The 13,479-nt window shown below is 38.5% G+C and overlaps 1 protein-coding gene across 3 annotated transcripts in view; it reads right to left on the bottom strand.

Moving 5' to 3' along the window:
- LOC135197103 (protein tramtrack, beta isoform-like) overlaps positions 1-13,479 on the bottom strand; it is a 56,798-nt gene that overhangs the window by 14,296 nt on the left and 29,023 nt on the right. For 2 of the 3 annotated variants that reach the window (XM_064224066.1, XM_064224067.1), the window contains exons 3-6: positions 3,990-4,181; positions 3,205-3,611; positions 2,865-3,000; positions 2,248-2,497 (exon numbers count right to left, since the gene is read on the bottom strand). In XM_064224066.1, coding sequence (XP_064080136.1) covers positions 2,248-2,497; positions 2,865-3,000; positions 3,205-3,611; positions 3,990-4,181 — 985 coding nt within the window. The remainder of the gene's footprint in view (positions 1-2,247; positions 2,498-2,864; positions 3,001-3,204; positions 3,612-3,989; positions 4,182-13,479) is intronic. The other variant, XM_064224068.1, reaches the window with a different exon arrangement.

Here is a 13,479-nt window from a genome sequence, read left to right as displayed (position 1 = left end):
TAAAATATTTCTAAATTTATTGTTGAAGGGAATATGTTGGTCAGCACCACATTGTAGAAGAGAAAGATTCTTTGATGATCAGCTTATCAATTTACCTTAAACTCTACTACTTTAGCCTGACATGCCTAGTACTTTGTCAGGAAAAAATGCAGAATAAAGAGATCATCCTCTTGAGTTATTACAATAAATTATAGAATTTAGGCCAAAGGCCAAGCACTGGAACCTAACAGGTCATTCAGCACTGAAACAGAAACTGACTCAAAAAAAAGTTTGAAAGGGTAACAGGAGGTAAACCTTGCAGTCACACTATGAATCAATTGTTAGGAGAGGATGGAAAGTAAGATGAAAGAGAATTTGAACAGAGGTACAGTAAAACGAATGAGAGGGGTAGCAGCTATGGGCTGACGGGATGCCCAAAAGAACCTTTACGTAGTAATGCCTAATGTGCACTGCATGAGGTGCACTGATGGCCTAACCCCCTACAGTAACTCCTGTCATCAATCTTAAATAAAAGATGTTGCATTTGTAGAATTAACTTACAATCATTATACACCAGTTAATTGAAGTTAACTGGGATACTTGTCTTACCCCCCGCCCCCTTTTTTGAGAGGAATAAATAACTGAGTGATACTGGAGTTCCATTCCTTATTTCACATGCTTAGATCTTCACTCCCAAGTCTTGAGTAAATAAATCAAACTGGTGATCATCATCTAGTGTGAGTGACCTTCCAATACAATACATGAAGAAAACTGACCTATCTCAATGGTACAGAAGGCAAAAAGACCACCTTATATACAAGCGTCTAGGTTAACACTACTTCATGAGACTTGAAAGAAGCTTCTGTAATATTGTCACGTACAAGGGCAAGATCCCAGCTAGACGGATCTGGCAGGTTTTAAAGAAACTTTCAAAGTTCTCAATAACCCCACCCCCTTCAAGATAAAGAGAATAGTTGCCTTCAGAAATGGGAAGAGATAAGCAACTTGAATCACATATGCAACCTCTGGCTCTGCCCTAATCTCAAGCCTCAATCTTCATAATTCCTTAAAATCCCACTACTTTATCTTCTTTCTCCTCAAACTTAAGGCTTAGCTGAAGATTGATATCCCATCTTTGGACAAAGGATGGCCACTGCCTCCTGGATGCTATGTGCCTAAAAGGAGTGGATTATTAAGTAATGGTGGACTAACATCTCGAAGAAGTTGATAAATACTTCACTTGTTGATGTCAGTTTGGAGGTTAAGAACCAAAGGATGTTTGTTGAAACAAATGCACTGATTTTCAGTTTATCTGACAGGTCCCTAACCATCTTCTTTACAAACAAGTCTAGACAAGGAGTCAAAGACCCTCAGGTCTTTAAAGCCTTAAGGACAAACGGAGAGTGTTCTTTTGTGGCAGCATATTTGTTCCCTATGACAAAGTTGGCCAGAATATATATATAAAAAAAATCCAAAAATAATAACATATTTGCCTACAATAAGCTTCCCTCACCACGAAACTTGCACTAGATAAGTAGATGATGAAGTATAGGAATCATTCATAGATCCTGATTTGGAGAACAAATCCAGATAACTAGAGCTGTTACCTGCAATCCAGGTGCAAGAACAGTGAAGCAGATAATTAACAGGTTCTAAGGCTACATGCGCCTTGGGGGGGTTTTTACTGGAAAGCGCAATGTTTGGGATTTTCAAAAAAAACACAAAAAGGCCAGATATGAGAGAACAGGTTGTGATGAACTAATCTATTCATGTACTAAATAATCCATCAAGATTGCTGATATGAAATTATTACCCAGTAACCATGTATCAAATTATAATGGAAAATTAAATTAAGTTCTGATATAATACTGTACTGCACTAAATTCAGCAGCACATTATAATGGAAAATTAAATAAAGAGTTCTGATATAGTACTGTACTGTACTAAAATATACCAAATTTGTAACTAAATTTGTATTTTTCATAACTAACAAACCTGAGGTCTTAACATTAGGATTTACTAGCGCCAAGCTGGAAACCGAGATTAGAATTAAAATTACACTTGTGAGATCCAGGGACTAATGGCATCTATACCAGGTCACGGGCATGTATACCCAGAATGCCCACGGCTACCTGTGACCCATCAGTTATTTTCCTACCGCCTTTAAGATAAGACGTGTTACAGCACAAAAACAGCTAAAGTCTTTTTCTTATCAAGCAAAAATGTGACTTTATCAAAATTCCAGGCTGGTAGGTTAATAAATCACACCTTTTGGAGCTATCAAGACAGTAGAACCTTGAGTTGTTGTGACAGAAGGAAGGATACCTTCAGAGGCTACAAGAGTTGCATAGTTAATTGGCCCCATTGCTGACGTCATCCCTACTGGCACACATGTCTCCAACAATCCTTCGGGTAGAATCACTCCTGATTTCCCCAACGCTAATGGCAGAGAGGTCTTGAGCATATCAGAATCTCCATTTTCGGGTGGATCAGAGCTGTCATCGTCATAAAATTCCTCCTGGCAAAATAAGTGATTAGTAACTTTTTGTAAACTGATATAGTACTCATACAATACAAAATAAGTGATTAGTAACTTTTGTAAATTGATATAGTACTCATACAACACAAAGGACCCTTTTTGTAAAATGATATACCCATACAACATAAAGGACAATAAAAAGTTTTGACGAATCGTATAGGACCACTAACATTACAATTTTCTTAATCTCAAGTCAGCAAATTGGTTTTAATACATTTAGCTCAAAAGCAATGTTAGACTCCCTTCTGTTATGTGAATTACTATACTAAAATCAAACTTAAAAACTGCTAAAAACATCAAGTAACATTTTTAATTAAAGTAATAATGTACTTGGTACAGCACTTACATCTTTAAAAAAGTCACTAGTATTTTCATTTTTGATGCTTGAGTCGCCATTAACTACCTTCTTTTTACTCTTATCAGTGCTGTCGTTACTACTTTCAGAAGTGCAATTTGGTGGGTCTTCTTTTTTATACGATTTACTGAAAATAAAAAAAATTAGATTATGATAGACTATTAATCTTTCAATCACCAAAGCGTGATAAAAATTCATTGAGATCCGACTACCAAATAAGGAGACAAAACCTAACCAGTACATACCAATACTGGCTTATTAACTGTAGTTAGTAAATAGATATTGTGCATATTCTTGCAAACCAGGGAAACTAAACTCATACGTGACTTACTTGCTATCAATGGAGGGAAGATCTACGAGAGGTGTGGCTGCATGGAGAGGTAGAGTTAAGGGAGATATGCCATTGGTAACTTTCTGCTGGGTGACTCCACTCTCCTTCGGTACAGGAGAAGACACTGTTTTTGTACTATCAAAGTCTTTTTGTTTCTGTGTTTCTGTTCTAGCATTTGTTTGTGCATCGCAAGACGATTTGCGAGGTCTCTTAGATGGGGGCGCTTCTGCCTCTGAGAGAGACCCCTCGGTACTGTCCATTCCCTCCAAATCACTGGAGGATTTTTGTACTTCTTCAATCTTAAGGGGCTGCTCATCATCATCGTAGTCATCATCGTCGTCGTCATCATCATCCTCGTACTCTTCCTCCTCTACTGAATGTTCAGCGTTGCTATCATCTTTGGTAGCCTAAGAGAAGAGAATGGCAGTATTAACACTGTTTTTAATATGAGCATTGCACTTTCAAAAGCTTTCTATAAATTTTTGTTTTAACACTATGTTTTAAATATGAGCATTGCACTTTCAAAAGCTTTCTGTAAATTCTATGTCCAATTTGCATATCAACAAAAATTTCCTTAAAAGATATAAAATATATATCTAAACAACAGTATGGTTAAAGGTACAGTGCTGATAAGAAAGAAGTGTCATTGTACTTACAAAATATATGTAAAAATAAACCTGTGAGCACCTACAGTTAGCAGTGAAATTCACTTGAAGTACACAATATTCTGTATTTATTTAAAGTACCAAAGACCATAAATACACCTCAAGAGAAGCACAGCTTACCTGAGCACTAATTATTGCTGAAGTCACATGTGTAAGACCTGTGACATCAAGATTAGTAGCAGCACTCAGAAGACTTGGCAGGAGTTCCTCTTCCACGACAACTTCTCCGCAGTACATAAAATGTAGTAAGGACACAATAACCTGCCAGCCTAACCCATCCAATATAATAATAGGGTGATCACAGGGATGATCCTGAAAGGGGAATGAAAGTTTAAGTTAGCACAGTATGTCAGACAATCAGAATACAAAGAAAATATTTAGAAAGAGCAAAATAACCAACTGTACAATAAAACCTTGACATGAAAAACCCAACATAGCATAGTGCACTACATTGGGACTTGGCTGAGTTAATCTAGCACATTTGTGTTTTTGCTGTGCACATCTTTCTCCCTTTGGTATGAATGAATGTAATCAAAATACTACAAAGTTTTTATGCAATCACATCATATCATACATACGGTGATTTATTCTTATATTCACAACCCCTATAAAGTTAATTTTCAATGGTATGCATAAGGCAAATTCACTGACTACAAGTACCCATAACACAAAATAAAGTTTTGTTTTTCCTTTAGTTAACAACAATGGAATACTTGCAATTTACTGTATGCAGATATTAAGTAAATTTCACTAAAACACTAGTAAACATAAGAAAAAGAAATGTTACGTCATTCTTAAATACATAAAATGCACTTTACACAGCAAACTAAAAAATAACAATGAGATTGTAAAAGATTCGAAAAACCTTTAATGCTACAATTCCAGACCAACTCTTGACTTATTCGCTAATATTTTCTACTTCTAGTGGAAAACTGGTATGTGTAATAGATGGGTGGCACAGTGTCGGTTATCCAAAAGACAATAACTTAATAAATACTTAAGAAAAAATTGCACGAAACGGATTAATAAGGAAAAGAAACAAGGGAAACGGGAATACCGATAATGATTTTTTGTTAGCGAACGGGTAGGGATTTTGCTTACTCAAAAACATTAGGCTTTGTAGCCATTCGACATCCCTGGTTTTCATCTCCCCCAAAAAACAAAAGCCTCTGTCCGCTTACCAGGCGGATTAGTGACCAACAAGAGAAGTATAGCCGACGAGGGATATCGCACAGGCATATTTGAGAAATTGGTAAACTAACTCTCATTAGCGCCTATGACTAATCGCCGTTTCCCTTTGCTGAAACAGGTCAAGAGGAGGGAGAGCCATTCGGCATTACGTTTAAAAACATAAAGGAACTTCTATGGGACCCGTTGATTCAAAGGCGGGGTGTGGCCGGCAACTCTTAAGTGCTCCACCCTCTCGAGATAGACCTAAGGACTTCGACGAATCAAAAGCCATGAGTGTTGTCATAAGGACCAGCCCAAAAGAAAAGAAGTATAACGAATGGAACTCCTAGAGGTTAACTAAAGGGATACGCCCCCATAAGAAATCCAGGAACATGAAGAAGGAGGGCGTATTACAAATTCAGAGACCTACCGAAATCATTGTAAAAGGCATGTTCAGGAAGGCAGTCTCGTATGAAGTTAGTAGCCTCAAATTCATCTTGTGGCGGTTGGGTGGTTACTGACCTTCTGCGCACAGATTCGTAAGGTAAACGTGTGCCGTGGGGAGGCTGTACTTTGGGGTGGGAATTAGACTTAATAAATTTTAAATTTTTCTTACCTTGCTGGAAACGCTCCATGAATTATTGAACTTAGCAAAAAAGGGTTATCGTTTTGGCTGAGAAATGAAGATTTGATATTTTCTTAAACATAGGGTTTACTCTTCGGGCTGGGTGGACTTTATAAAGTTTTTTTCCACCTTTCTGAGTTAACTGGGCTTTGGGTGGACTGACTGAAAAACTTGAATTGGCATATTGTTATGCAATTACGAGTCTCATAGGCACGAGGGGAAATTTAGAGTATGATTCACTGTTCACTGGTCTTTGATTGGCTTCGACTTTCACACACTTTTGACACCTTTCTTCTTCTGGGATTCTTTTTCCTTTCTCTCTCTTCTTGCATGTTGCTGATCACCTACGCCACTTTTGTTCTCTCGTTCCCACCCTCTGGTTCGTTATCTTCTCTCGGGACTTCTCTGTTCCCCTTTTTTCTCTGCTCTCTCCCTGCTTTCTTCTCTCTCTGCTGCTCTCTCTCTGTCTCGCCTTTTTGTTCAGTTGAAATCTCCTTAGCCCCGCCTTTGGATTTTTGGATTTTGACTGGGTGTGGCATTTTCTGAAAGACCTTTTGTGTCTTAGTGGCTACAGACATTATACAAGACCGCCTTCCTGTCATGCCTTTTACAATGATTCGTAGGCTCTGAATTTGTATACGCCTCTTCATGTCCTGGCTTCTTAGGGGCGTATCCCTTGGTAACCTCATAGGTCATTCGTTGATACTTCTTTGGGCTGTCTTATGACCAACACTCATGGCTTTTGATTCGTCGAAGTCCTTAGGTCTATCTCGAGAGGGTGGAGCACTTAAGAGTTCGGCACTCCCCTCCTTTGAACAACGGGTCATAGAATTCCTTTTTAACGTATGCCAGATGGCTCTCTCTGACCTGTTCACGAAGGGAACGGCGATTAGTCTATAAGGCGCTAATGAGATAGTTTCCAATTTCTCAAATATGCCTGGGCGATATCCCTCGTCGGCTATAATCTCTTGTTGGTCACTAATCACTGGTACGGACAGAGGCTTTTTTGGGGGAGATGAAAAACAAGATGTCTAATGGCTAAAAGCCTAATGTTTTGAGTACAAAATCCCTTCGCTAAGAAAAATCATTATCGTATTCCCTTTCCCTTTTCTTCCTTATTATCCGTTTCGTGCCTTTTTCTTAAGTATTATTAAGTTATTGTCTTTTGGAATAACGACACTGTGCCACACTATTACATATGTATTAGTGAAAGGTTGAGGACCCTCTTATGGAAAGGACATGCCCTTAAATGACAGATGGACTTCTTTGCTTGAGGTTCTTTACTTGAGGCTAGTGCTGAGAATGTGCTGGTATGATGACAGTCCTGTGACTGACATCCCTGTTCAAAGCTACCCTTGGGATCACATGGTGGCTGGATAAGACTAATGGCATGAGAGTCACTTCTTATTCCTGAGGTCGGAGTTTGTGAGGTAAGAAAGATGGCTCAGAGGTCCCCAAGAGCTTGGAAACCTCAACAAAAGCTGCACCAAAACAACTGTGAAAGGGCTCTGAACTAGTGTGTCAGCCGCGTTGTGGCTGATTATTCCCCACCTTGGATGTACAGGGACACCCGAGAAGTGGGTCCCCCGTCCTGGGACAGCAGAGTCAGAGAGAGATCTTCGTGCTTCTTCCGTAGAACACACACCTACCTTGAGAGGGTCCACTGGCCTTTTCACAGTCTAGAGCCACTGGCCTTCTCCTCTTCAAGTCTGCCCGCCTAAAGGAACCATCAGAATGAGAAGGGGTCTTATCGCAGTCTAGAGCCACCACCACCTTCCTCTTTGGGTCTGTTGCCTCACGGGACCCTCAGAAGAAAAAGGGGAGGAGGTGGAAGCAGATGGAAAAGAAGATACTGATGACAATAGGGCAAAAAGGGTCTCTTCCTCAACATACTTTCATATTTGTACCTTTTCATCAATTCCGCCAGGAGACATCACGGAGCATGTCATTGTTGATGGGACAGGAGGATTAACCGAGGGCATCTTGAAAGTTGTCATGGCAGCCTTAGAGCCCCAAACTGAAACCATAGTCCCAATTACTGACACTGTAGAGATGGGAGGCAAGTTGGAGGCACTAAGGTGCGCAATCAAGCTCTGCATGGATGGTTCCCCTGGAAGACCTGAGGATGGCCAGAGGTTCCTTAGATCTGAAAGGTCTTCCTATTCTCCCCAAGACCAAAAAAGATGATATCAAGAGGCTGCCTCCCTTTGCCCAGGAGGAGAATGCTCCCCTTCAGAGGCAAAAGGGTCGAAGGAAGCCCCTCAGAGGATTTGTTGATAAGGGCATCCGCCCTCCCCATGTGAGCTCCCCATTGCAAAAGCCACCAGGGTAAATGTGGGAGGAGTAATTTCTCCCTTTATAATGAAGTATCAGCCGCACAGAACCTACATGGGGAAGATGAACAACGGAACTAACCTGGCGTCTTTGGAAGGAGAATACTCTAGGACGAGCAAGCATCGTTCTTTGGATTTTTCTATTTCCGGCAGTGAAACCTCATCCAATGCTCTTAGGGAACCAATTACCAACAAGTCTTCTGTCATTGAACACACCGCTTACGTCCATTTTGGGTCCCACTCAGATTTGTAACGGGTTAAACTTCAAATGGTGGAAAAGAAAGCCAGTGCAATGTTGCTTCCTCCAACACCTAGGACAAAGTGAGGTTTCTAACGCTTAGATGATTCGTTGAGCTTGCATGATATCCCAGAATAAGAACAAACATAATAAAAAAACATACTCAACGCACAAGAAAAAGGAAGGAAAACACCAAAACAGTATGAACGTAAGGGTAGAACAGCCAGTAAACATTCGGGTGCAGGGAGGAAGCCGATAGCGCATCCGCTCTGGTACAAATGCTTATAAGGCAAGTGGTTACACATTTCATCAAGGGAAGTGGTGAAGGGTACCCCTCTCCTTCTCCCCGACTGGTATCCTTGGCTGTTAAGAAGTAACTGGTCTCAAGCTTGCGCTGAAAGGTAAATCCTAGTTTAAGATCAATGGGTTTGTATTTGTGGTACGAACAATTACATTTACCAATAAGAACTACACAATCAGCACTGTATATGCAAATACAAGCTTGGGAATAAACAAGTTAACTAACTATACATAATGAATAAGGATATATAGTTTACTAACCAGTGCAATATACTCTATGTTAAAACATTCTCCATTAAATGTTAATTACCAGATCTTGTAGGATTCGCACATGGATTTGTGGGCAATGTAATACGTTATTAATATTTTTTTTCAGTTTTTCCCCCAAGCGCCTAAATGGTATAACTTTTTGCCCTAATGTTTATGTGACTAATGCTTTTTGGCAATTGTTTTTGTTTTAAAGCCTAGCAGATTATAAATTCCGTCAGCTTTCATTGATAAAATACCTTTGGTTTGTAATAATATGGCCATAAACTTTAATCTTATCAAAGTAGAAAAGCCCCTAAATGGCTAGCGAATTATCACTATATGGCAATTCTTATTTTTATGGTAATAACCCTTGCATAACCTCTGACAACGAGTCCCCCCCGACTGTACGAACAGTTTTTTAATACGGTACTTCATTCTACAACCAGCACCCATGCAACTTAAGCTGAACAAAGACCTTCATGGAATCTTTCTTAAAGTAGGCAACTGCAAGGCTGACAGCAACCACATTTGTGCGCTCGGATTGAGTGCCCGTCCACACGTCTCTATTGTGAAACATCCAGAAAATCCTCATCATATCGCAGAGAATTTCTAAAGACTGAAGGTAACGGTAATCACTATAATTGTGCCATCCGCAGCCGACCACCTCCGTGGGCTCCCCGCCCATCCTAGAAAAGATAAAATTTTATAATTAAAAACAGGGAAAAGTTAACCAGTAAGCTAAGCACATCATTCGTTAATAGACCTAATGTTACCAGTAAGCTAAGCATATCAGTTTGTTAACCAGACTATCTTCTAGGCAAAATAACGTTCTAAACACATCCATAGTTTGTTCATTGTAAACTTCTGATTGGATCTTAATCATGAAAAGCCCTCCATCAACCGAACCTGAGCTCTAAGCCATACTAGACCTCCTCCGCTTCAAGGCATAAGTAGTATTAAATAAGAAATGGCAGCTAAAAACGGTTAATAATAGAAAAATGTATATCAATAAAAATCCACATAACGTCTGCACCGAAATGTCCATTTTTAATCTTTTAACATATGTAAGGCTAGCTCCAAATAAAAATAAGGGAAAGTATCGGACCTGTCATTGTTCATAACAACCATCATTCAACAATTCACAAGAGGGGTTATTTTTCAATTGCACCAGATTTCACAATCTTACATTTCTTAGTAACTTTTTTGTGGACAATAATTTAAAATTTATTCTAACATATAGTGTGGTTATTTGTTTTTTTGGACAAATGCATATACAACGGTAGTCCCCAGGTCCCCGATTACAACATGGTTCGGCTTACGATGTTCAGTAGGTTAAGGCGCTTTTCAATTACGTATTTTCTTCAAATCAAAAATTAATTTCCATTGGTTACGACGCCTACAACGCTCATCTGGCAGAAGAAATATGGCACCAAAAATGCAAAATATCAAACATTTGAAGCTATTTTTTTATTGCAAAATACGAATAACGAATGCAGTTTACATAGTTTTTAAAAATGCCCCAAATAAAGCCATTAAAAGTAAGGTTTTCTTAGGATTTTTTGGTGATGTTCCGGCGGCTTAACGATAATGTTTCGGGTTAAGCAACAAGTCTCAATAACGTGAACCCCCGTGCATAAACCTGGGGTTGACTGCCTGTAAACACATTACATACTATATTTTGCATTAACCGTTTTTCTAAATTACGTATCAAGATATCTCCTCTTAATCAATCTGGGATATTCCAACAATACACACATCAGAACAATCATTAAACAGGAATTCAATAAAATAAAACTAAAGTTTCTCCGAGCCAGTTGCCTGAAGAATAAACTTGGGAATGGTGACCAGAATTAACATGGGGGGGTGGGGAGGATTAAGATCCCTTGGCAAACGTATTTCTTGTAGGCCATCCCTCTGAATAGAAACCAGAACTATGCAGGGGCTCTAGGCACAAACTGCCCAGAGGCCATTGAAAAAAAACAGGTATCCTGCTAACTTATAGCAGCTGGAAAGCCGGGAACACAAACCAGCCAACCTTACTGTCCCCCCTCCCTCCTCTTCCATTTATCTTCCATCCCTAGCCCACAGAGGTGGGTAAGGACTCAGAAACATTTGGTGTAGGTCCAAACGGATATATTCACACCATGACCACACCACCAACAATGTCACCTAAATGCTTATTGGCCTCCGGCCTTCCTTTCTCTTTTTCCCCCAGCCATTTCAATAGGGAGGGGGACCAACTCAAACACTTTCCACACTGAGTACAATCAGAACTACACGGTCCAAGACCCTCCTACTAACAAAAAAATTGGTCAGGGATCCCACACCAAGCTTAATGCAAGGATATGTTCCCACTTTGACACCATTTGTAAGTAATGAAGATCAAAAAGAAGTTTTCCCGGATCCAACACCATCAAGAACATGGGATAAAGTTTAACCTTTACAGTTTATACCAACTAAGCTTGTTAGCAAGTTTTGAAAACTTTCAATTCTATTTTGACACTCAAGCAAGATTGTAATTATCACACCAGCTATGATATATACAAAACCTGCCGCCACAATTGTCAGATTTCCATTCATCAAGTGAACTTAATTGAATAGACACACGAGTTAACCCTCAAACCCGCCAAAGCGGTAAAAATAAAAATTGTCTTCTGGTGTTGCCGGAGGTGTTTCGGAGTGAGAGCAGAAGCGGTAAAAAATAATTTTTTTTCAAAAAATCCCACAGCTCGCTCAGTTTTTCAAGATTCAATAGTTTCATTTTTGGCTCCTTTTTTGTCATTGCTGAACGTTTAGTATTGTAAAACCATCAGAAATGCAAAAAAATTATCTTATCATATAAAATAAATCATGCGATATATGAACTAGCCGCAAAAACGAAATTTTTCCACATATATTTGTGTAGTTCAACATCAGCGCTGTGCGCAAAACGGTTTAAAGGTACAAGTTACTTTTTTTTTTCGTTTGTGTATGTACACTAAATTGCAATTCATTTTTGGTATATAACACATTGTAAAATGATAATAGCAACCACAGTTAGAAAATATTATCACAAAATAATGCAATCAATTCTGTAACGCGCGGACGTAACAAAGAACTTTATTTTTTTCAAAAATTCAGCATAATCTAAATATTGTCCTAGAAAGACTTTCCAATTTCTTTCAAATGAAGACAAATGATTGAATTTATTACTATAACTGTAAAGAGTCTTAGCTTACAAGTTGGCAGTTTTCGAACCATGTCTGAACGGGTTTAAAGTTGACCGAATGGTCCGAATTTTTTTTTAATTTTTTTATTTTTCTTTATATATATAGCAATTATTTTCAGAAATTACGAAAAGAGCTAACAACCTTCAAATATTTTTAGTTTTTATTTCTACATAAAATTGTGTCACATTTTTAATATATAAAACAAACTCTATGAAGATGCCTAATATGAAACGAATATGCAAATATTCCGGAATTGGGAATGGGATCGTACGCAATTTCGGGAGATTTTTGTGGCGGAGAATTCCGCACAGTGGAGGGAAGGAAAGTTTTTTTTTGTTTTTAACTTCACCATAAATCTAAATATTGTTGCTAGAGACTTCAAATTTGTTTCAAGATGAAGATAAACATGACCTGAATTTAATTATAGACTGGTAAGAGTCATTAAGCTTACAATTGCGTTTTTTCGACCCATTTCTGGTAGAGGTCAAAGTTGAACCCGAAAAACGTGGTTTTTTTTTCTATTTATCGCGTTTTATTTGCTAAATGCAATTTTCAAAAATGAGAAAAGTCTTACCAACCTTCAATTATTTTTTGTTGTAAATTTTAACATGAATTTCAGCTACATTTTCATATATGTAACTTTATGTAACAGCTAATTTAAAAATAGGTGCAAACATTACCAACAATCCGCACGTATGCTTTTTTGCGGAAGGAGTTACCGCCCGGACATAAAGAAAACAATGTTTATTTTTTTTCAGATAAATTTCACCATAATCGAAATACTGTGCTAAGAGACTTCCAATTTGTTACAAAATGCAAGTTTAACTTGATTGAATATTACCTTAGAATAATAATCGTTTTAGCTTACAGTTGCGTTTTTTTCGGACCATTTCAGTAGTTCCAAACAGTTTTGACGTGAAGGTTGAATTTTGGCACTTTATTGTTATTTAATGTGAAAATCTCTCAAAACTGATAAAAGCTACAATCAAAATATTTTTTTTTTTTTCTTCTACATAAAAATGCGCCATTTGTTTTTATAATATCAATACTACTATGTAACGGCTAATTTAAATGGTACAAAAATTATGTCAAATAAACTAAATAATTTCCGAGATGTTGTCCACAGATACTTTTTAGTGCGCCAAGAAAGAAATTCCACGGCTTGTGCGCAGCCTGCCGTAACAATTGTCAACCAAAACAACACCTTGATCTGTGAACTCCAAATCCCAGCATCCCCAAGGCTCGTGATTCAAGAGTTTTTGGCTGGTAGGCCTAAAAAGTCTTTTTCCGCGGAGTTTTTTAAAAAAACTTTTTGTATGTCGACGTAAAATACGTCCAGTCCGGCACCCGAGAAGACCAAAAAAATGTCGCATAAAAATACGTCCGAGTCAAAAGCGTTAAGGGTGACGTTGGTTTCTGTTAAAAAATAAAGGCTTCACAGTCCATACCGCCCCTGTGCCATACGTCCCAAGTCCATTCGCCCCAG

This window comes from Macrobrachium nipponense, chromosome 18, assembly GCF_015104395.2.
Source record: "Macrobrachium nipponense isolate FS-2020 chromosome 18, ASM1510439v2, whole genome shotgun sequence".
In the NCBI taxonomy this organism is placed as follows: domain Eukaryota; kingdom Metazoa; phylum Arthropoda; class Malacostraca; order Decapoda; family Palaemonidae; genus Macrobrachium; species Macrobrachium nipponense.
This window is presented reverse-complemented; position numbering and strand designations above follow the sequence as displayed.